Source organism: Furipterus horrens, unplaced genomic scaffold (genome assembly GCF_987537825.1).
Source record: "Furipterus horrens unplaced genomic scaffold, mFurHor1.1.pri manual_scaffold_7, whole genome shotgun sequence".
Taxonomy (NCBI): Eukaryota; Metazoa; Chordata; class Mammalia; order Chiroptera; family Furipteridae; genus Furipterus; species Furipterus horrens.
Window position 1 is genome coordinate 120,852,104 of NW_028327177.1, and position 25,689 is coordinate 120,877,792.

At 38.6% G+C, this 25,689-nt stretch overlaps 1 protein-coding gene across 1 annotated transcript in view; it reads left to right on the forward strand.

Moving 5' to 3' along the window:
• Window positions 1-25,689, forward strand: part of KAT2B (lysine acetyltransferase 2B) — a 97,944-nt gene that overhangs the window by 56,090 nt on the left and 16,165 nt on the right. The window contains exons 6-12 of the mRNA XM_090284386.1: window positions 2,187-2,378; window positions 7,235-7,341; window positions 11,509-11,634; window positions 13,917-14,053; window positions 16,411-16,619; window positions 17,865-17,991; window positions 23,673-23,783. Coding sequence (XP_090140512.1) covers window positions 2,187-2,378; window positions 7,235-7,341; window positions 11,509-11,634; window positions 13,917-14,053; window positions 16,411-16,619; window positions 17,865-17,991; window positions 23,673-23,783 — 1,009 coding nt within the window. The remainder of the gene's footprint in view (window positions 1-2,186; window positions 2,379-7,234; window positions 7,342-11,508; window positions 11,635-13,916; window positions 14,054-16,410; window positions 16,620-17,864; window positions 17,992-23,672; window positions 23,784-25,689) is intronic.

Below are 25,689 nucleotides of genomic sequence, written 5' to 3' on the forward strand. Positions count from 1 at the left end.
TACCTTTTGCAACAACATGGATGGAACTGGAGAGTATTATGCTTAGCAAAATAAGCCAGGCAGTGAAAGACAAATACCGTATGGTATCACCTAATACAGGAAACTAATGAACAACACAAACAAATGAGCAAAATAGAACCAGAGGCATGTAAACAAGGAACAGACTGACAGTGACCAGGGGGTTGTGGGTAGGAGAGAAAGGGGGGAAAGAATAGGGAGGGTCTAGTCAAGGAACTAGTACGAATGACCTATGGACATGGACACAGCACAATGGGAATTGAACGTGGGAGGGGGGAGGGGGAGTAGGGGGGAGCAATGGGGGAGAAAAGTGAGACAACTGTAATAGAAAAACAATAAAAAAATAAATTTAAAATTGGTTAAAATTAAATAACGTTAAAAATTTAGCTGCTTGGGGTAATAACCACATTATAAGTGCTCAGTAGTTACATGTGACTTGTGGCTACTGTATCATCACAGGTAGAGAACATTCTCATCATCATAGACAGCTTGACTGGACAGTACGAGTCTGAATCCTTAAACTCTTAAATCTTCCATTGCAGGGGATTGGATATATTTTAATATTAAGTCTTTCAAATAGTCTTGTGATAGCCTAAGTCTCATGAAACTGAACTTCACATTATTAAAGTTTTGACTGTTTAACACTTAACATTTGTAATTTCACAATACTCTTTTAGCCTCCTTAGGGGGCCAGAGACTAACATCCAGAAATGATCAGCCTTGAAGGTCATGAATTTCTATATGAAGTGCCACCTGAATTAACAAAATAAATGCACTTCCTAGTTTTTCTTTTTGCTACCAACCAAGATCACTGTTTCTGATTTGACAAGATTCAGCACAACACCCACGATCCCCATTTTGGTGTTGTAATCATAAAATGACATTTGATTGTAAATTACTACAACAGAAAAGTTGAATGAAGAATGGAAATGTTAGCAGAGTTTTATGGTTATTTTTGAATCTAGGCAATGGACTAACAGTAATGAAAGTTTTCTTTCCCAAAGATGGAAAACCACACACACATACACTCACACGGGAAATATGGAGTAATACAGAGTAAGAAAAAAAAGTAATAAGCACAAGTAAATTAATATTATTCCACTCCCTATTAAAGGGCTGAGAGGTCCTGGGGAACTTCCCTAGCTGAGTGGGTACATCAGAGCCCTTCCCCCCTTTTAAAGGAGATCCGGAAGACACACAGTGTGGCTAGGTTTTAATTTTTAGAAAGTGGCATGACCTGGAAGAGGATGTTTAGATCTGCTAACAAGGAATAAGGATCGGTGCAATGAAGCTTCTGACCTTTCCCCGGTCTGGTGCTGCCCTCTGTGACCCCCAGGGTACATTCATGTTGCTCCATCCTGGGAATAAGACTTTGCAGCTCTGGGAGACCAAAAAGAAAGAGGGTTGATTTTTGAATAGCTTCCCTGGGCTGAATGAGCTTTCCAAATCAGATTCCCCACATAGCCAGTGAACCCCAGAGCTACGGTCCTAATCTTAAGAAAGCCTCCAGCCTTGTGCAGTGTGGGAGCGTAGTTTTGACTTTGAGTCTGAGACATGAAGATGTACCTAAGCAACAGATGGTGGAAGCTTATTACTTCCTGCATTTTGTGACTGAGTTTTAAACAGCCTTGAAGATCTTTATCTCCCCACCAAAGGCTTCAGGGGTATGCTGAATGCTGTGTAGGCATTTTAAAGAAACCTTAACTTTTACTGAGAGGACTAGATGGTTGAGTTCTAATTCTTTCACAGAAGCTTCCCCTTTCATTTCTTTTAAAAAAATTTTAAACTACTATTTATGTTCCAGAAATTCTTAATTGCTCTATGCACTTTCCTGCCCATTTTACAGGTAAGAGCACAATTAAATCTCCAAAGTCATGCAACCAGTTCAGTTACAAAGCAGGGATTTGAACCTGGGCTGTCTGACTCCAGGACTCACTGCATGATACTACAGAATGGAACAATTCTCGTAGAATTGGACCCAAGTGGTTGTATAAGGGCAAGCTTATCTAATTCACAAGTTTCACTAGCTGGTAGTGACACTGTTGCTTGTCACTGCAGCCCCACTGTCTCCTTCTCTGCTTAATAGGATGAGAGAAACCATAATTAAATATTTCAGATGATCCGGGGGTTTAAGAGGTACTGACAGTGCTTGTCTCCTCTTGTCACAGGTGGCTGTGTTATTGCAACGTGCCCCAGTTCTGTGACAGTCTACCTCGGTATGAAACCACCCAGGTGTTCGGGAGAACACTGCTTCGCTCAGTCTTCACCGTTATGAGACGGCAACTCCTGGAACAAGCAAGACAGGAAAAAGACAAACTGCCACTTGAGAAGCGAACTCTAATCCTTACTCATTTCCCAAAGTAAGGGAGCAGTCTTGCAAGTCTTTGTTTCATCTGGGGGCTTGAAGTTGATAAATATGTGCCAAAACCTGAATCAATAACAAGATCAGGAATGATAGGAAAGCATTCAGGGATGAGGGACAAAGGGACCCCCTCCTTCTCAGCCCCCCTCTCCGGGTCCTGGAGACTGCATAGTCCGTCTATTATTAGCTGAATTTGTGTCCATGGAGGCCATAGCTCCCTTAGCCCCACCTCATCCCACCTGGGTGTCATTGTCTCTGAGCTTAATAGAATGGGGTGGTGCTTTTGTTTTGTGTGTTCAGCTGCCAGGAAGCTGGAGGGGGGTGGGGGGAGTGTGCAGAAGCAGTTCCCATCTACTCAGAAGTGGTGCAGGAGACCTCAAGTGGTTGTTTTTTTCCATCCTAGACCTCCAACCCTTTCTGAGACTAGTGAATAGCTCCTGTCTCAGCTACAGTGGGTCTGCTCGCTCACTCTTTGTAAACTAGATCTCAAGAGCGGAGCTGGACAGGAAGAGAGGGGCCTTCTTCAGAGTGATCTTTGTTACCTCTATGCCTGGTTTCTTGTAGAATATACATACTCCCCTGCACCTGGCTTCTTGCACCTGCCAGAGCTCCAATATATAAATAATCGTTTAAGTATTTTTCAAATGAAGGCCATATGCCCAAGGGAATAGGAAGTTGCAATGTTGCACCACTGCCTTGGAAATGCATTTTCCAACCTTTGAACCAACTATCTAAGCTAAGAGGCTTGCTGCTGGTGGGCAAGGCTGAGTGTGCAGTGGATGACTTGTCATGGAGCAGTGACAGCAAAACACGAATGAGACAGTTCATTTTGTGGGTGTCATTCTGCCTAGAGCAGTGCTTGGTGGAGGAAGTAGAAGTTAAAAATCTAAAAAGGCTTTCTAGGCTTGCTGGTGTAGAGAATAGAGTTTAAGAGAGGAGATATTATATTCTTTGACCAAAGATGGAGGAAACCTGTTTTAGTTGCAAAACTAGGTTTTTATTATTAAGTTACTATTATTGGATTACCCAGTTTGTGTCTTAGGAATGACAATTTTAATTTTTTAAAATAAGCTAGGTCCATGCCCTGATTGGTGTGGTTCAGTGGGTTGGGCATCGTCCCGCAAAGCAAAAGGTCACCAGTTCGATTCTTGGTCAGGGCACATGCCTGTGTTGTGGGTTCAGTCCCTGGTCAGGGCGTGTATAAGAGGCAACCAATCGATGTTTCTTGCATCAATGTTTCTCTCCCTCTCTTTCTCCCTCCCTTCCCCTCTCTCTTAAAAAACAATGTTAGGTCTAAAACAACCATAGAAATGGTTTTCAGATAGAAATTGAATAAAAAATTCCTTTGGTGCTTAATACAAATCCTAAGCCTCAGGTAAAGGCTGTCCTGGGTAAATCTGATGAGATTTCACTGAACGTCCAATATTCGCACGTAAATCCTAACATCCTGATTTTCAGTATTTTCTTGAGAAAACCAACAGCTGAAACTGAGGCATGACATGAACAATTTGTCTCCCTCCGGGGGAAAGATTTAGAAGCACTTAACCTGCCGTTTGGATGTTGCCCCTCAATGCGTTATGAACTCCAGGCCTGCTCATCTGTCTCAGTGGCTGCCTTTTAACTAGTCTAAGCTCCTTTCCTTAGAGATTAAAGCCATTTTCTTACTACTATCTATTGCCTTTGCCACATAAGCAGTATTTTATGGTGTTAGATTAATAGTTGTCATTTGGTCTCTGAGCCAAGGGACAAAGAGGAAGAGAGGACGCCCTCCCACCTTTGATGGCGCTGAAAGAGAAATCTTAATTACCTTGCATAGTAACATTTTTTCCCCCATAGCAAATGCGTTTCGCTTCTTGCAGATATTTGCTAATTATAGGGTGGTTCGTTCCTTCGCCCCATAGTTCTGGCATGCTTGTGCTGTTGAGCTAATCAATGCTGCTTTTTCTTCTCTTTTACTAATGGTAGGGTAGAACTACCACCCACTTCTCTTTTGAAATCTCTTTTCATGGACTAGGACAACATTTGAGGCTCTTAGGGATTTATACCAGTAGGTTTGGCAGCAGAATCCCACGTGTGACGAAGCCTGAGGTTGAGTCTTGGGCATTGTCACCAAGGGAGAGCCGCAGCCCCCTCCATCCCACGTGAGGAGGCCACTGATTCTCAGGCATTTTCAGGGCCTTCTTCCTTACCTGTGTCCTCTTTCTGCATTGCCCACTTGGCTTTAACTTGTGCCTTTCCCCTAGCTACCTGTGTACAAGGTTGTTGTTTAAAAAGTTTAGTATCTATATTTAGTATCTATATCTATAAATGTACATGTTGATGAAAATCTGATTAAGAAGCAAAACACCAGCCATAGCCCTACCTTTAGTGCTTTCAGATATAGCTATATATTTTACAGGTATTGTGTTTCTTTATTCTACATACAGTTTTGTATCCTGTGTTTATAAAACAAGCATGCTCTCATGTCATTGTATGAGACTGTTCTTTATTATACTGAAATAACTACATATGTATATACATATATAACACAAACACATATGATTATTTTTCTAAATTACTACTGGCATTTTTCTTTGGGAAGTGTGTGCCCAACTTTGTGAAGAGTGTTCTGATCATGTAATTACTAACAAAGGAGTTGAGAAAAGGAAAGGAAATTCCCTTCTGTGATAAGGGCAGTTGGGAAAATCTTGAGGGATGTGTAAGGGAAAGGCATTATCTGCTCAGGGTAAGGGGGGGCATGAATCAAGAACCTCCTCTCATCTGCAAGATCAGAATGTGATCTTAGTAAGGATTTTAGTTCCTATTGCTGTCTGTCTTGCTGTGTTTGGTAAGAACATGCTAACGTGTTTTAAAACATGCCCTAATGGTGGCTGACTTAGCAAGAAGTGACTCATGAGGTTTCTATAAGCATGAATTACACTATAGGTGAGGCTAGGTATTCACTCAGATGGAACCTTGTTTTTAAATCTTCTATAAGCAGCAAGTCAGAAGAACTCTCAGGACCTTTCCCATCTGTTTTTATTTCCAAGAAACCAACCCCTCTCTCCCCCGAAACCATCTAAAATCTTGCAGGCATTGATAAATGAGAATAGTAATAGTGATGATGATGATGATGATGATGATGATAATGATGATGACAAGTTTTTGATCAATTATCTGAAACCTTGGTACTAGATATGTTTCACAATACAAAAAACAATTTTTTGAGACTTATATTTATTTTACTTTTTAGAGAGAGGGTTAGGGAGGGAGAAAGAGAGGGAGAGAAACATCAATGTGCAAGAGATACAGTGACTGATTGCCTCTCACATGCCCCTAACCAGGCACCTGGACTGCAACCCAGGCATGTGCCCTGACTGGGAATTGAACAAGCGACCTTCTGATTCGCAAGCCAGCACTCGATCCACTGAACCACATCAGCCAAGGCTACAATACAAAAATTTAAAAATTTTTCTAAAGTTAATCCATATAACACAAGTGACATATACTTCAGCTCCAGGGATGGGGTTAATTCCTCCAAATTAAATCCATTCATAATTATAAAGACTATAAATGGTCTCATGTATGTTAAGGTCAGTTTTTGTTGCCAAATGGGTTATGGGAAATATATTTTTGAGGGCTTTTAGATTTTACAGTTTCAGAGAAGGGATATAGATAGCTTATAATAGCTAACCTTTATTACATCATTACACTGTAAACTCCATGAGGGCAAGTCATTGTTTTGTTGATGTCCTTCCAGCACCTAATTCAGTGCCTGGCACATGGTAGGCATGCAATTCATATTTTTGAATGAATGAATGAATGAATGAATCACGTAGTAGGGATCAGGCATCATTTTAGACATGCACATTAGCTTATCCCTCCTGACCACCCTATGAAGGAATTACTGTTGATATTTCCATTTTATAAAAGAGGAAACTAGGGAAGAGGAAAGTTAAGAACTTGTTTCAAGATCATACAAATAAGTGGTGAGCTTCATAAATGAATTCTAGAGCCCAAGCTCTTAGCCAGTATTCTTTGTTCTTCCTCTAGACAACGTGCTTTAAAAGTGGCTTGCAGGAAAATATACCAGAACTGGACGTGTAGATTTGTGTTGGTATTGTAACCATAATTATTCGGTTTTGGTGTACAAAAGAACTGTCTTAAGGTACTCACCAAAATTTAGTCCCCAAGGCCCATTCTCACAGACTTGGATTCAGTAAGCCTAGGTGAGGTTTGGACAGCTGTATTTCAAACGAAGTCTCCATGTGATTTCTTTGTGCCCCTAGAACTTGAGATCCATTTGGTTTACAACATGACAGGAAATATGACTTAGTAATTGATCGTTGGTTCAATCTTGGTCCTGAATTTACCAGTTGTGGGACTTTGTACCAGTTATTTAATGTCTCTCTGCCTTAAGTTTTTTCATCTGTAAGGTTATGAATATCAAGTGAGTTAGAGTAAGAGCTATATGTGTGGGGGGAAACAAAAATAAAATATATAACTCATTGGGTTGGTGGGAGAGCAGTGCAGGCACACAGCAAGCACTTGATAAAGGTTAGCAACTTTTGTTATGGTAATGGCTGTGATAATGATAGCTACCTGGGGGACTGAAATCTGCATTTCCACTGGTATAATGCTCTGTGTAGTCTGTTATGTCAGGCTATGCAGAGTCAGAAGAAAAGACATGTGTAGAAATTCATTTCTGTGAATATTCTAGAAACTAAATCATCATTTGAGTCATAATTGACTAGCATGTCTCTGAGTTGAATGTGAGATGCTGATGTTCAGGTGGTTGCCATAGATGGCAGGGCTTCGTTCCTCCAGCAGTACATTAGTTTTGGGTCTCACCGTTGCTCTTACTCTTGTGTCCAGGTTTCTGTCCATGTTAGAAGAAGAAGTTTATAGTCAAAACTCTCCCATCTGGGATCAGGACTTCCTATCAGCCTCTTCCAGAACCAGCCAGCTAGGACTCCAAACAGGTAAATTGCTTTTTGCATCTCTCAGAGAACCATCAGAAGTGTTGCTTGCAGTTCACTCTGCATTTATTTGTGTTTTCCATCAAGAAATTGAAGACTGGGGCCAGCAAATTTTGCATCTGCACCTCTGTTACTGAGGAGAGCAGGTGCAAATCAATTCAAACAGCTACTGCTCCTACTATTGGTTTTGCTTAGCTTGCACATTACAGTTTTATAGGAGGTGTACAGTACGAGGCAGCTCAGCTCTCTAGTACACCCCTGGCTGTTTATAAAGACACTTACAGTCTCCATCAATGACCTGATATGCCCAGGAATCAAGTTGCAGTCTGGTTTCTGAATCCATGATGTCTGTTTTGTGTATCAAGTTACTATCATGTGTAATGATAGGATGGTGAGTGGAAGACAGCAATCTTGAGTCTCAGCACATGAAGAAGTTCCCATTGGGGCCAGGACATCCTTGCCATTGCTTTGAGTCAGCCAGTGGCATCACCTGGATTTTTGTGAGGATGGAAGACATGTGATTTGTGGAGTCACACTCATTCCAGAGAGAGGATCTGAATTTCCGCTTTTGATACTAGGAGGATTCGGAGAAGTTTGGCAGGAGATGCCACAATGTGTCATTTATAGGTGGCCATTGGGAAGGACAGAATGCAGACATTTTTAAAAAGGATTTTATCTATGTTTTTAGAGAGAGGAGAAGGGAAGGAGAAAGACAGGGAGAGAAACATCTGTGTGCGAGAAACACTGATCAGCTGGCGCTCGCATGCCCCCAGCTGGGGACCTGGCCTGCAACCGAGGCCTGTGTCCTGACCGGGAACTGCAGTAGTGACCTTTCGATTTGCTGGCCGGTGCTCAATCCATTGAGCCACACCAGCCAGGGCAGAATGCAGAATTTTGATGTTAGAGGTTTAAGTAGCTCTAGCTCAATGTGTAATGGGGCTGGGGATGAGGGCTTATGAGTATTGCCTCCAGGATACTTGCAAGCTGTTTTATTCTTACTATTTTTTTCCAAAAAGAATTTTACATGAAAGAAAAGTGACCCTTTTTATTGTATGGTTCTGTGAGTTCTGACACGCACACATAGTTGTGTAACCACCACTACCATCAAAATGTAGAACAGCTGCATCACCCGTGGAAATTCTGTTGTACCCTGTGTAGTTCTTTCATTGCCCTACCCCCCAGCCCTGGCTACCACAAATTTGTTGTTTCCCCTAGAGTTATTATTATTACTTTTTGCCTTTTCTAGAAGGTCATATGAATGGAATCATATAGTATATATATTTTTGAGTATGGCTCCTTTTACTCAGCATAATGTATTTGAGAAGGTATTTAAAATTATTATTTTTTCATGTGGAGCCAGAGTTTAGGTGTAAATATTCAATTCCTAGAAAGCAGAATACTTGAGTGAGGTATTTTGTTTTGGATCAAACCCCTTTTGTTTGCATTCATGTTACCAAAAACATGTTTGTTTGTGTATATAGGTTTTTTACCTTAGGTCATAGAATATAATTTCATGTTTCTCTGGTCCCAACCTGTAGAGCTTTGGGGTCTATCTGTGTGTACTGTATGCTCCTTCTAAACTTGAGTTGACTGGATGTGTTCTCTGGGGACAGAGCATGGCTTTGTGTCCCCAGGCTGTTCACTTTATCTTTGTCTTGATCTCTGCTGGCTTCCCAATGACATCTCCCCCACAGACTCTTCCCTAATTCTTCCTGTGCCTTCTAGCCGGGACTGGATCTCCTTTCTCCCTCCCTTCCATGGAACCTTGAGTCTATCTTACCCTTCATTCTCAAACTTGGCTACACAATGGCATCACCCATGCTAATTTAAAATAATACGAATTTCTGAGTCCCTTCCCAAGAGCATGTGATGTAATTTGCCTAGGGTGTGGCCTGACATTTTAAAGGCTCCACAGGTGATGCTGATGTGCAGCGGTGTTTGAGAGCTACTGTGTCACACACCACTTACCTCATGTTATCCTAGGCCCGTTTTTTCTGTGCATCTTTTCTCTCCTATGAGTGACTCCTAAATGATCAGAGACCTTGTTTTGTCTGAATAATAATAATAATAACTAATACTTCCATTAAGTGCTTGCCTATGAAGTTTAGTTTATGTCTTGAAGCCTTAACACAAAGCCTGAGAGGTTGCTATTTTATCCCCTGTGTAGATGAGAGTTGCCCAAGCCCAGATCTTGTTAAGTGATAGAACCGGGTTTTACACCGGGGTCTGTCTAATCCCTAAGCATGATACTACGTTACGAGCCAGAGCTCTAACCACTAAATTGTGCTACTTCCTGTGCATTGCAAATGTGCAGGCAAGTGCTTGTGGAAAAAAATGGGTGAAGGACACAGCTTCCTCCTTCAGGCAGGATGACGCCAAAGCTGTTCAGCATGGTTCACTTAGTTCTTTTCTGGAGGGTCTTCTGGAGATACCCTTTCTGCTCAAAAGTCCCACTGACTCTTGCCTGCTCAAAATGCTTCCCAATCTGTTCCACTTCCAGCAAATTATCTGTCATAGCACAGGGTGGAGAAGGCAGAAGTTGTCTCTGTCCCTCTGGGAATTTCATGTTTATTTCTGTGGCTAAGGTTGTAACCCAGTTCAGCTGGATTGTACTCTTCAGTATTACCTGGAGCCATCAGAAACAGGCTGTCTTCTCTTGTTCCACTTTTAATTGCAGTGTGTTCTCTTTGGGGAAAGAAGAATGCAATCATAGACTTAATTGGCATGTCTGCACATCTGTGCAACTGTGATAAATGACACTCATAATGATGGCTTTGAAGTTGTGCAGGATACTCAGATGTGTTCAGAATCACCAGAGTTTCCTCTTTGTGTAGACTCACTCCAGTGTACTTTGAAGTTCAGGAAACCTGTGTGCTGGAAGGAGAACCATATAGCCTGTCACTTTAGTATATTCTGAGTCTTTCCTGCAGACTACTCTTCAGTCAGGAGTGCTGTGGACTGGTGACTCCCTGTGGCTTGGGTTACTTATTCCACCACTTTTTTGGCTGCTGGGAATGTCCTCCGCACACTGAATGGTGACTGCATGGAAACTTAGGTGAACAGTCTCTCCGACATGTGCCTGCACTGCTGTACTCTGTCCCATATGTGACCCGTGTCACTGAAAATGTCTGTATCACTCATCCACGCTCACCGTGTCAGCTACAGATAAGCATACTAGTAAAGCAACATCCTATTTCTTACAATGGCTTAGAAAAAAGGTTTTGTTTGGAAATACTTTCAAACAGAAAAGTTACAAGAATAGAACAAAGGAATTTTGTGTACTGTGTATACTTTACCCAGATTTACTGACTGTTAACATTTTGGCATACTTGCTTTCTCCTCCCTCTTCTTTCTCTCTATTTCTGTCTCTATCTCTGTCTATCTATCTATAATATCTTTTTCTGAAGTACTTGAGATTTGCAAACATCATATCCCGTTACTGAGTTCAGTGGGTATCTCCCAAGAACAAGGCCATTCTCTTACTTAACAGTATAGTTATCAAAGGGAGGAATTTTAATATTGATGCAAGGTTAAACCTTATCATTTAATCTCTAAGCTATTTTCTATTTTTGCCTCTTAATCATGTGGTTTATAGCAATTTTTGCATTATATCAGGAGACACGTAATGATGACCTGTCCCGTTTTGTTGGTATTAAATTTGATCACTTGGTTAAGGAGCTATTTACAAGGCTTCTCCACTGCAATGTTACCATTTTTTCTTTTGTAATAAAAAAAGTACTTTTATGGGGAGATACTTTGAAATTATCCTGTCTTCATCAGAATTATACTCACAAGGTTTCACCTATGCAGATGATTCTCCCAAATTGATTATTATAAGCTGGCTGCCAAAATTTTTTTTCTAACTTCCATTATTTTTCCTAATTTATTTGTTGGCATACTTCTCTAAGAAGGAGCTTTACCTTCTCCCCACTTATTTATTTATCTCTTCATTTGTGATTTTATCAATATAGACTCAGGTATTTTTATTCTATTTAGTTGGTTATAATCCATTACTCTTTATTGTCATGCTTACATTGACCCCATTTCTTTTATTTTAAAGATGACTTCTTTGAGGTACTGGACAGGAATGGGATGGTCTCATGTGCACTTGGTTCCTCATTGCCTAAGAAAAAAGGCATCTGATACCTTATTTTCTTTTTCTTGGGACAGTCATCAATCCACCTCCTGTGGCTGGGACGATTTCGTACAATTCAAACTCATCTTCCCTGGAGCAGTTGAATGGAGGGAGCACCAGTCCTTCTAGCAAAGGCTCTTCTGGGCTTGAGGCAAACCCAGGTAATTACTTAGGGAACATAACAGAGGGCTTTGAATTGCCTTAGAAGTTCTGTTGTAATCAGAGAAGTGCTAGAAGTGGACTTAGACTGACTGCAGGTTGTTCATATCCAGGATTTTAATGGCTAGAAATGATTTTGAGCTGTGTTGGGTAGTTATTACTGTGTAACAAACCAACCCAAAATGCAGAGCCTTAAAACCAAACCATAATCATTTATTATCATAGCTCACTCATTCTGTGTGTTGCCTAGTTGGTGGCTGGTCTCAGCTGCCTCATTAAGTCTTGGCTGGGCTTGCTCCTGAGTTCTACCTGTGGACTGGGGCTCTGTTCTGGGCTTGACAAGAATACTTAAGCTGGAGTATCTCTGTTCCACATATTTCTCATTCTCCTCCTGGGATTGTTGGTTTTTTTTTCCCTTTTCTTTTCTTGGGGCAGAATATGTTCTCATAATGGTATCAGAAAATCAGAGAGGAGGTAGAAATAGTTTCCTGAGGCCTAGGCTTAGAACGGGGATACCATCATTCCTACCTCATTTTGTCACCCAAAGCAAATCACATGGTGAAATTCAGAGTCAAGGGTGGAGAAGTGTACTCTACTCCTTTTGTAGGAAGAACTGCAAAGTCACATGGTGGAGTGTGGAAACCAGGAGAGAAAGACTTTGACCATTAATGTAATCTGTCACATGGGCAAAAACATGTCTTAATCCTAAAGTTGTGATTTCACAGTTACAGAATGTTTTGAAGGTTGCATTTCGGTCCACAGGCTTGACATCAAACAAATCTTGGATATGACCAGAGTTTGACATTGAAGAAGTGGCACAAAAGAGGGAGAGAAGAGGATTACATATGAAGTACCAAGTTTTTAGCCTGTGTGCCGCCATTCTCTAGTCTCTCTGCCACTTTCAAGGGAGACACCACTCAGTCTAGAAACTCTGCCAGTGAGCTGGGATGTGGCCGCAGTTTCTTACCATAACACTGTTAGCAGTCCACGTTGGGGGCTTGTTAGGTGTACACCTCAGCTACAGAGTAAATAGTTCATAGCATTTTTGGGGGGACATCAGGGAATTTAAAAGCTTGTTGGTCACCTGCAATGCAACTAAGAGAGTTATGAAAACACAAACTCAACAAAGTTCACTTAGTAATTAATGCATAATATTTCTGAAAGCATCTTGTATGGATAAGATACTTTACATTGCCCTCCTTTTGAGCTGAAGATAGTGAGATTGCTGTATGGGAACGTGCTTCGTGGGATTCACTCCTGAAGAATCAATTACATTGGAATATCTAAAATTAGAAAACTAAGTTAATTCTACAAATAAATACTTGCTGTAACAGAAAAAAAATTAAGGAAAACCAAGCATAATGGTAGAAAAACAGAAAACCAAAATGTCACCATGCAATCTAATGAGGACATTGGGAGAAAGTTCTCCTTGTCTTTGCCTGGCCTTTAGCAGCATGCGACATATCAAGAATGGCCCTGCTTACTTTGTGAGGCATCATTTTATGGCAAACAGCATTTTGAGAGATAATGAATGAAAAAATTAAATTCACCAGAAAAATAAAGCATTTCACTAGTGTATTTCAAATATATAGGTATAACCACAGAATACACATACACGCATATATAAATATATGTTCATATGTATATAAAGGAGAGAATTAACAGAACTATAAGGAAAAATAAATCAACCAATATTTGAAAACGAAGAAACATCTCTGGGTAATTCATAGATCAAGCAGACAAAACTATTAGTAATGATATAGAAGTCCTGAAAACATGATCAGCAAGCTTAATCAAATGGTTGTATAGAGATTTTTACTCCTAAAAAATCAGAAAATACACATTTATTCTGAGAAAACACTACACTTTTATAAATAATTGGCAATGTTTTAGGCCATAAAGCAAGTTTCAAAAATTTTTAATATTTTGGTATTTCATGGACTGTATGTTCTCTAACCACAAGGGACTAAATTAGAAATTGATAAAGAATGATAACTAGAATAACTCCTTGCATTTACAAATGGGGGAAGTATGCTTTAATAACTCATATGTTAAGTTAAAAATTATCATAGAAAATACTCAGAATGGCTGTGTAGTTGGCAGTTATTGTGACCGCCTCCCTCCTTTTTCCTGCCATCTATTGCCACCTCTTCTCTGGGTAAATGGAGATTTGACTTTCATACCCATTAGTGTTATTAGAAAATTGGTTGGATTAGTTGATATGTGTTATCTGCTTTGTGTTTAAAATAACCCATTGTTTGCCATTTTATTTTGCTCCTCACAGGAGAAAAGAGGAAAATGAATGACTCTCATGTTTTGGAGGAAGCCAAGAAACCCCGAGTTATGGGGGATATTCCAATGGAATTAATCAATGAGGTCATGTCTACCATCACGGACCCTGCAGTGATGGTTGGACCAGAGGTCAGTGTGGTGAACCTGGGCAGCCAGCTGGTAGACCCCTTCTGCTTTCCTAGCCAATCTAGCTGTCAGAAATGGGGATGGTATCACTGAGAGCATGCCATGCTACCCTGGTTTGCATTTAACCTGGTGGTCAGAGTAGAGAGGGCAGGAAAAGCTGGTTGGAGAGGTGATTCCCCTTGATGAATATCTTCTAGATAATCTCACGCTGTTGAAGCCATTTCTCCTCCCTCAACTTTTTTTCTTTTTAAATCCCGGGGCTATGTTTATTGACGAGAGAGAGAGAGAGAGAGAGAGAGAGAGAGAAAGAGAAACATTGATTGGTTGCCTCCTGTATGCACCCTGACTGGGGATTGAACCCGTAACTTTTTGGCGTACAGAATGATGCTCCAACTAACTGAGCCACCCAGTCAGGGCCTCCCTCAACTTTTTATCTTGAAAAATTTAAACCACCATAAATGTTGCAAAATTTCATGATAATCACATGATAAAGACTTTTTAGATTCACGATTTATTAACATTACACTACATTTGATTTGTCTCTTTCCCCCGTTCTCCCTCTCTCCCCACCCATCTCTCCCTCTTTCCTGTGAACCTTTTAGAATCATTTCAGAATTAAATACAGATTTTGTAACACTTTACCCCTAACTACTTTTGCCTGTGTCTTGAAGACTAAAACTATTTTTTTACATTACCACAATGCAGTCATTACTATCAGATAATTTAGCTAGGTTATAGTATTGTCTAATATATAGGTTGGCAAAGTACAGCCTGTAGGCCAAATCCAGTCCACCGTCTACTGTTGTCAATAAAGTTTTATTGAAACATGTCCATGTCTGCTTTGCATTACAAGAGCAGATTTGAATAATGGAGATGGGGATGTGTGGCTTGCAAAGACTAAAATGTTTGTTATTTGGCCCTTTGTATAAAAGTTTGCTGACACCTCCCCTAATGTATGTACATCTTACATCCAGATTCCTCATATACCCAAATCATGTCCTTGATAACATCTGTTGCATTTAGTTCTAATCTCTTCAGTCTAACCTAGAATAATTCCCAATTCTCTTTTGTTTTTCTATGGCAGTGCCATTGTTGAAGAGTCCTGGTCACTCGTGTTGTATAATGTCCCTGTATTTGAATTTTGTCTGTTTACTCAAGGTTAGGTTCAAATAAAGCACTTTGGGTAGAAGTACTGCCATCCTCTCATGAGTTCCACCCAGGGGCAGGGCACTTAAGGCATTTGCGACAGCTTCTAGGAAATCAAGAAATGGCTTGGTGATTATTCTGCAAGACAACTTTTAAAACTTTTTAAAAGCCTGGCTCTGCTAGATTATCCTTTTTATTTGTCATATTTCCTTAGATATTTATTTTATGGTAACAGGAAAATTTGGAGAACTGGAATGTTGTTAGAGAAGGATCTTATTATAAACTTGTTCATTGCCTTCTAGTTACCCCAACTGTGGACAAGAGCTGTACGAGTACCTTTTGTATACTTGTCTTTCAGGTATTTAGGAATTTCACAGATTAGCTTAGCTCAGGTTTTTCAGCTGTAAAATGTCGATGCAGCCACACCCTTCAAAATTTGTTGGGTGGATGTAGTAGTGTATTGGAGCTGGTTGCTAATTATGTTGGTAGTTTAAAATTGTGGTACCTGATCACCTATAGCCCAGTGAAATGAGCAAGTACTCCCCATAAGGGCTCTTCTTCCCTGGGGAGCTGTTTGTTGAACACTTAACCCACTTTCCGCTGGATGCATTAAATGCGACGGGGATTAGAAAGTGCTGGCACAGGCTGTGCTGCCTGCTAGGACTGAGGGTGGGTCAACAGAAATTTCTCCGGAAAGAAAACTCCTCCAAAAAGAGGTACTCACAATATAAATGTGACCACGACCACTGGTCCTGTAGTGAGAATTTTGGATCTATGTCATCCTGAGGCTCAGCCAGAGGAAATTCCTCCCAATCAGGGGTTCACAAACTATAGCCCACTGGACAAATCTAGTCTGTCCTCCTCCTTTTAAATAGTTTTATTGGAACACTATTACACCCATTCACTTATGTATTATCTGTGACTGCTTTCACACCACAACAATTTTGACTAGTTGCCACAGAGACCTGACCCTTCACAGAAAAAGTGGGTGACTCCTAATCCACACCAAATATCCATGTACATGTATAATACTCTGATCTCTCATAATGCTTTACCTACCTTTTCTATTTTTTTTTCATAACATGCATGTTGTTTGGGACCCTGAAAATCCATAGCTTTTTAGAACACAGAAGAGCACCGTTGTTGATATGTCCTGTCCTCCCTGTCTTAAGAGAGGAGCACTGTGTAATTCTTTCCTGTCTTCTGCATCCCAGAACAATTTTCTGTCAGCACATTCAGCCAGAGATGAGGCAGCAAGGCTGGAAGAGCGCAGGGGCGTGATTGAATTTCACGTGGTTGGCAATTCCCTGAACCAGAAACCCAACAAGAAGATCCTGATGTGGCTCGTTGGTCTGCAGAACGTGTTCTCCCATCAGCTGCCCCGAATGCCCAAAGAGTACATCACACGGCTCGTCTTTGACCCGTAAGTGGTGCTTTGCCCTTCCTTTTTATATTTCCTTTTTAAATGAAAGAGGAACTACTCAGAGAGTGAAAGTCACCCACCATAGCCTGCTGCCTTTTGTCACATTGTGGACATAAAGCTACGTGAAGAGAATTGCCATGTCTAAAGCATTAAGACTAATTTTTCAACAACTCATGAATTTTTTTTTTTTTTTTTTAGTTAATAATAATGAAGCTTTGTGTTTTAAGTTGCTGGTAACTATCCTGTGCTTCATTCATTATAGCAATGAAAGAATATAAACACTAAGAAGATGCCCCATTTTTTCAATGGTCAAAACATTCTTGATTTTGGTGTCTTAATTAGGTGTCATGGTTGCCTGGGTCTGCAAGCACTGGGAAAATTATTGGGATATCAGATGTTAACGTTGAAAATCCATTGCTTAAAAATAAAAAAACAACCCTAAAGAATAGTCATTACATTGTTCAGACAGGAACTTATACTAAAAAATGTTGTACTTGCATTGTAATTTAAATTAACTTTACATTCTAAGAAGCTGTCACACAAAGGTGAACTTTGTAAGTTTTTCATGTATAATATTTATAGAAATTAATCTTCTTAATGAATATAATAAATGCTTTCATATATTAAAAAAAAGCTAAAACAAAAAACACCTAACCTTTTCTAACTGGCTATATTTTAACATATATAGCCCAGTAGCCTATGTGAATGATGATTCATGCAGATGGCAATTCAGAGTGACATTTTGACATAGAGGAGGTCTGACGGGATTCTATAATGCAGGTTTTGGCAGATTGTAAACTTGGATTTTGTATTCTTTTCCATAAAGTTTCTATACTGTTTCTGAATAAGGCTGCTCTTCAGCAACACATGCTGCTTTTGTCAATGACTTTGTGCTTTCTCCCTGACTCTCCACCATGGGACCCTTGGCATTGAGTGTACCCCTGCCGCAGTACTCTGGAATATGTACTCTGCTCTTTATTTGTAAACCTCAGACCATGTTTAGGTGGCTGGCATTTTGTTCTGGTGGCATCTCTGATTGAGACTTGTGGAGGCAAGCTTGCTCTCAAAAGTCCACACAGAAAATGGTCTGGTGAGATAGCGGCTAGATAGGGGAGGTTTCCACCGAAACTCAAGAAAAACACTGCCCCTCTTTCCTGGTTGGTTAATAAGGAACCCCCCCCCCCAAAAAAAGTATATTTATATAACCAAGATAGGTAAAACTTTGATAAAATCTTGTTTTTGCAGGAAACACAAAACCCTTGCTTTAATTAAAGACGGCCGTGTTATTGGCGGTATCTGCTTCCGCATGTTTCCATCTCAAGGATTCACAGAGATTGTTTTCTGTGCTGTAACCTCAAATGAGCAAGTCAAGGTAAGAGTGACTCATGGTCTTAGAAGAAAAAGAATGTGGTATTTCTCACTTAAGCGGCAGAGCTTGTGACGGTCTCTCCGGGCCGTGGCCTGAGAAAGTTCGAAGTGGAGTTCAGGACTTCCTGAGCAGAGTCCTCTCACTGAGAGAGTTTGTATCTGAGGATAGATATTCCACATGTCCACAGGTGCAGTGCTACCAAGGCTTTGTTGGACCTTGGGATAAGGGACAGGGACACTGTGCAGCTCCAAAGGCAACTCAAGTATAGTCTACGGCAAGTGAAGGATGTTTGAAAATAAATGGTAGTGTTCACTGTTCATTTACACACACACACACAACTGTGGCAGTGAACCACTAGAAAGGATATGGTGTTATGTGGATTAGGAAGATGATTTAGGTGCCTTACACTTCAGAAAGAGTTCTTATGACTTGGTCCCTCATTGGGGGTGAGGGGAGGAACTAAAGAAATTCTCTAAGAAGGGAGCTGTGAAAAGTTTGAAATTTATGACTGTGTATTTCAGAAGTATTCATGCTGGGTTTGGAATGTAGTGTTTTTAGAGGATGGTGTGTGTGTATAATTTACTTGCCCAATTATCCTTGGCATAGGTCCTTTCCTCCCCAGGAAACTATGGCTGTTTTATTGATGTCGTGGTTGGTATCCCAGTCTGACTGGAATAAACTAGACCCTCAGTTGGCAGGGAGAACTCTCATCTAGATGAGCTTGTGTTCTACTCTGCTGCTCTTAAGAAAATGGAAGGAGGAAATGTGTCTTTAAAAAATTATTCATTTGGTATTTGGGGAGCCTTAAAGAATATCATGTGAAAGTATGGTGGGTGGTGGTTGGAGGAAAGATAAGCAGCTCAGGATTAGCTGGCTGCTGAGAAAACTCATGGGAAGGTCTGAGGCAGTGTGGCCCCTTGAAATAGAATGTGCCATGCACATGTGAGTCATGTATGTGATTTTACATATTCTAGTAACCACATTAAAAATAAAGCAAAAATTTAAAAATATATTTTATTTTACCCAGTATATTCATAGCTTGCCATTGCAAAGATACTCAATGTTATGAAGAATTATTAATGAGACATTCTATGTTCTTTGTCTCTGAAATCAAGTGTATTTTGTTCTATAGCTTGTCTCGACTTGGATTAGCTGCCTTTTCAATGCTCACTGTGCACATGTGGCAAGTGGTTCCTGTACTGGAAAGTGCAGGTCAAAGGCCATTGCTGCCTCGTGCAATGCCATTTACCGAAAACAAAAATTATCAGTTACTGGAAGGAATCATTCTCTGCTTGAGGGCTGCAGCGAGTGCTGTGGTACTTTCACTTTCATTAACAGCTGTACTCTGTGGTCATGGTGCCAATTGTAGCCACTGCGATTGTTTGTTCTCACAAAGCACACATGGGGCTTTTTGCTTTTGACTCATGGTACTAAGCACCAAAGGACAAAATTAATCAGTCTTATATTTGTCTTTCTGACCAGAAAAGGTGAGGGCTCCCAAGTTTGCCTGAAACTGATCTCTGGTTCTTTTTCAAGGAATTCTGACCACGGTGCTGTTGTTTGTGTTTATCACGTTTTTTGTTTCCCTCTAGCCAGAGTGAGAAACAGTTGCAAAGGCCCAGAGTTTCAGAACTTACTTCAAAGGAAAATTTTGTTTGGCTTTTCGTAGGGTTAGGAGTTAGAAAACATGTCCTTGGTCTATAATTTCAGAAAAAAAAGATTGCATAATTTTTGTTTCCAAAGAAAGCTACACCAAGCACCTTGTTTGGAAAGGTTGATTAAGGTTGACTTGGACACTTTTAGGGATGCCAGAGGGAAACTAAAGGTATTTAATATGAATTGGACACTTTGTCTTACCACTTTCCAGAAGGGCACTTTATTTTGTTTTCTCAAACCATGTAGTTTTCTAAAGACTTGAAGGAAGGTGGCCAAGCATCACAAACTCAGTAGGAAGAACTAGAAAAAAAAAAAACTTTTTGTAAGTGACTTATAATGGTAGTTTTAGAAAATAAAAGATTATTCTTTCAAAACTGAATAGAATGGATGAGTTTGGTAGAAGCCAGTGCTTGGTAACACCTATCTGTGAAAACAGTGTTCATAAGTAGTTTTAAATTTTTATTTAATATAGTAAAAATCTTGGCTACCTTTAGAACTTGTATCGACTCATTGTGGAGTATTATGCTTACCACCAAATTTCTGTGAATGCTTTAAGTAGGAGTTGTGTGTGAGTTATTCTTGCTCACAGCACATGTAAGATAATATTCAAGAATTTGCTTAAAGTTCCTCACCTGGTTTGAGAATATCTTGTCAACTAAGAATTTTTTGGATTTGATATTATATGAGTATGCATCTTTAGAGTTACAACCTAATACTTGTTTACCATAATAAATGTTTCAATAAACACTCTAGTTACCACACAGATTTGGAAAAGAATCCCTTTGGTGGCAAAAATAAAGGCATACAAGTAAGGGATAAATAGTTCTGGGGTGAAAGTGTAAACATTTGCTTGTAATAGCATAATGTTGTCTATGCATCTTTAACCAAAGAAATAGTTAAGCTGTCACTATTGCCAGTCACAGTGCTAGACACTGAGAGAATTCAAGTTAAAGGACACAGCCCCTACTCACAAGCAACTCAGAATATGGAAAAAAAATTCGGAGAGGTGACAAATTAGTGGCCACTAATGAAAAATATCTTGCATAGGTTTTGAGAAGCTATTCGCAAAAGACCGTATTGTTGTTCTTGAGTAAAATCATTGGATTGTGGGTGAAGAGGAGGGAATTTATCATTCTTATAAGATAGAGGTGTATACAACAAAAGCCTAGCTCTCTTCCATCAACAATATCTATGCTAAAGTGAATTTCATCAGAAAATACATTTCCTGCTAATTGCTAGATATTATAGCACTCTTTCTATGCACAGGCAATTTCCTCCAAGTAGCCAGCCCTTCTTTTTCCTCCAGCTTTTTTCACTTTACTTTAAAAATAATGTAAAGTTACACGGGTCATACACACATATATATTCAGGTAAAACAAAAATCACACTCTCCCGTCAAGCCCCTGCCATCTCACTATTGTCAGGTTGGTGTGCATCCTTCTCTTTGCTTCGCTACTGATTTACATGCATGGAAATGTACCTGTATGTAAGAGGTGACTGTTTTGTTGTCATTGTTTACATAACTAGAACTCATACTGTACATACTTAAAAGAACTTTCCATTATGTCTTAGGAATCCTTCAACTTAAGTGCACATATGTAGTTATTTAAACTTATATTTAGGTCAATTAAAATGAAATTAAATTTAAAAAGTTTCTTAGTCACTCAGGTACTCAATAGCCACATGTGACTAATGGCTATCATGTAGATAAAGAACACTCCCATCATTGCAGAAATTTCTGTTAAACAGTACTGATACAGAGCTATTTTATTCTTTGTATATAGTAATTTACAATGTAGATGCACCGTAATGTATGTAATCATTTCGCTATTAATAACATTTATGTTTTTTTCTATAATAAATAAACACTCTCTTTGGAAATGTTTCTGTAGAATGAATATGGCCACTAATTAAAAAAAGTTATTTCCAGATTACCCTTTTCAATGGATTTACTAATTTACATTTTCACCAGTGATGTCTTTACTGACACTGGGCACCATCAACCTTAAAGATACTTGCATGCTGTTGAGTGAAATATTGCCTCTCCTGATAGAGGGCTCTGATTACTATTGAAGTCATACATCATTTTTATATTTGTCAGTAATATTTATTGCTTGTTCCTTTCCTTTGACATTTTTTTAAAGCTGTCTCTCTCTTTTTGGTATCGATTCCATAGATATACTTAATGTATTCTTAATATTAAATCTTTATAAGGTATGTTACAGTGATAAGCTTCCTGTTTGTCATTTGTTTAGGGTATCTTAAATAGCTTAGGATATCTTTAATGAAATTTGAAAAGTTGAAGTAGTCTACTTAATAATTAGCCCTTTTTTTCATGTTTTTGCATTTTATGTTTTCTTTAAGAAGCTATTTTGTACCCCTAGGTTATAAACTCACTTTTCCATCTTTTGTATAGGTTTATTTTTCCTTACATCTAGGCTTCCAGTCCATCTTCTTACCTTGTTTTCCATATGACTTACTCTTTTAAGGCCTAGCTTAAACAACTTTTCTACCTTCTATATCTTCTTCCTTCTCCCCCTTAATGAGCTTGTAGTCTTCTCTTCTATAATAGGTACAAATATGTCACTCTGTATCAATGCTGCATAATATAAATATATTGTGAGCCTCAAATGTAAGCCACATGTAATTTTAAAATTTCTAGTGTCCATATTTTTAAAAAGTAAAATGAAACAGGTGAAATTATTTTTTATATTTCATATTTAACTTGATATGTCCAAAATATTATCATTTCAACATATAAGTATAAATTGTTATTAATTCGAATTTATTTCCTGAATATTATTTTATACTCTAATACATCTCAATTTGGACTAGTCACATTTCAGTTGCTCAAAAGCCACTTGTGGCTAGTGGCTGCCATATTGAATAGTGCAGCTCTGTACTGTATGTGTTTATGAGATTATCTTCCCCTTTTAACTACTACTCAAGGAGAGAGTTATTTCATTCATCCTTTTATTCGGGTTTTATTCAGATTCACACTGTGTCAGTATTGTGATATGTTTGGGAAAAGCTAGAATGTCCTTAGGTAACATCAATAAAAGAATAATTTCCAGAAGAGGGAGACTTCTAGCCTCACATGCAATAGAGAATTAGACCAAATGACTTCCAGATATCCCTCTTCCCTTGAGGTACTACAGTTTCATGAGATCATACCTTATAAGCACATTTGTATTTTTTAGAAAAATGTGTCACCCAATTCTAAAATATTTATGTGAAGGTGTTTGTGTCTGGGTGCTTGAATTTACTTGCGCCTCTTTTTATGAGGTTCTAAAACTATCAGTTTAAATTTAGATTTTTCTCTAAGCTTTACACATCACTCACAAACCTGGTAATTGCGTTTTGTTTTTCATATTTTAATCGTTACTTTATTCAACATTGTTCACTCACTTTAGTTACTTCTTCGTGTCTTCTGTTTCGCTGACAGACCTGGGCTTCTCAGATCTTGTTTGGAAAGGTCAGATAAGACCAAGTCGAAAATCCCATGTATGTGATGATACAGTTGAAGAACTGCTGATTTGCAATATACAGGAAACTTGGGTTAGTTAACATTCCAGCAAAGATTAGCACTTCTTATTGACGGCCTCGGTTCCCATGCCCCTCCCGTTCTCACGCTTGTTTACATTGCTCCTTTCATCTCAGGTTCTCACATACGTTACAGATAAGCAGACATTCATAATCTATATTTACTCCAAAATATTCTTTATTAATATTCAGCAAGTAATCTTTAGGTTTGAACTGGCAGTTTGTAGCCTTCGTGTGTTATTTCTCAAAGAACCAGAAATTTGTATTTCTCAATGATTATATCTCAATTCAAGCATTTTGAATGTTTTGGTTTTGTAGCTCATTTCAAAGTTCAGAAATACAAGAAAGGGTATTAGTATTATATTGGTAAAATATATCCCAAGTAAAAAATTCTTAAACTTGCCAATATTTTCTGATGAATTTGTAGGACTTTTTTTTCCCTCTTAGAACCTAATATATTTGTCTGTACACTAATTTTCACATAGGGCTATGGAACGCACCTGATGAATCATTTGAAAGAATTTCATATAAAACATGACATCCTGAACTTCCTTACATATGCAGATGAATATGCAATTGGATATTTCAAGAAACAGGTAAGTTTTTCACTGTGCAACACTATCCTGTCATTCTATTTTCAAATGTGTTTTCAGGTACCCTTCCTTCAAATAAGTTTCCCCCCTGATGTTTTCTAATTATAATAGGGACATAACATTTGTTTTATGTCTTAAACCAGAAGTAAGCTTCAGACTAGATTAGAGGGTATGACCAGCACATGGTAAATATTAGATAAATATTTGCTGAGTGAATGAAGGTCATCTATAAGTGAAGTATAATATTGCATCCTGCCATTCTAAATTATGGTATCCCCACACTAAGGAGAAATTTTACTGAGTGAGAGAAATAGATTCAGTCTGCAGAAAGCCTCTCTACAGAAGAGAAGAATTCTCATGTTTAGGAATAAGCTCCAGACAGTTCTGGGTCTGCAGCACACAGCAGACTGGGAGATCAGCTCCATTTTCATCCTTATCAGAAGTTTTCAGTGTGGCTTTTTATGGATTATTCTTTGACTGCATATTTATTTTAACAGTGCTTTATAGTTCCTATACATTTTTCACTTAATCTGACTACAAAAGTAACGTATAGTTATTGTAGAAATTTTGGAAAAGAAAAAGTTGCTCATAATTCTACTACCCAGAGAAATGTATTGTTAATTGTTAATGTTTTGATATATACCCTTCTAATATTTTTGGTGTCTGTTTGTGAATGTATGTGTATCAATAGAAAAATTGGCTCATCCTGTCATTTAATTATTTGCCTGTTTTACTTAATGTATTTTGATTATTTTTTAATATAACTTTTGATAGTTCTCTGAAATTATGTTGTAAAAATAGAAAATAATTTATTAAACCAATACCACATTTTGGGACATTTAGGTATTTTTTGGTATATAAGTTTACATGTGTGTGTTGCCCTCATGTATGGTAATTTGCTTTGAATAAATGTCTAGAAGTGGAGTTGCTTCCAGACATACTTAAGGCTTTGTTATGCATGGCCAAATACTGTAACAATTTCTGTTTTTGTCAGCATTATATAAGAGGGCTCAGGAAATTAGTTGATAACTGAAAAGTAGGTTTTTACTCCTGTCCTAGGTAACAAATTTGTATATGTTTGCATTTATTTGGTCTTCATGAAGTTTGACTTGTTTTTCCTTGTTCATTGACCTTTCATATTCATTTTTTTGAATTGCCAATTCATTGCATTTTTGCCTTTTCTTCTATTAAAATATATAATTTTACATTAATATATGAAAGCTCTTTGCATTTAAAGATATTAAGCTTTTATTTTATGATTTTTCCCTATTTGTCATGTTTCAACATTGTTTATGGCTTTTTCTTTAATGTACAGGATTTTAAAGACTTTATTACATAAAGTCTATTAACTTAAAAAAATATATAGGTCCTTATGTGACTAGAAAGCTTTCCCTTTTCCAGTGTTAGATAATTAATTGCCCATATTTTTTTTCTCATTCTTTGGGATATGTCTGTGGCTTTTATAATCACACTCACCTGCCAGAACTCAGTGGGATTGCTTTACTGAGGGCTTGAGCGTCAGCTTTCCTAGGTTGTAAGTACACTGCAAAGCATGAAATCTCAGCCATGGTTCTTGAATGACTTGCCTGTAGTCCTCTTTGAAGGCAATGGCAATAATTGTGTGGAAAATAAGTTTTTGCTGAAAGAAGAGGCAGGAAACTGCTCGTGATAGTTCTGAAGTTCACGTAATTTTCTGTCAAAAACTGAAATAGGCCCTGTAAGGTAAATTATGTTTATATTATAAATATATGAATATATACCCTGTGGCACTGTGTTATTACAGCTTAAAGTATGTAAATGAATATATGGCAAAGCATTTCTGTCACCGAAACAACCACACATTGTGATGGTCTGGTCTGAAAATTTTTTGCGTGTAAAGTTGGGGTTTCATTTTTCTCAGCATCAGGGT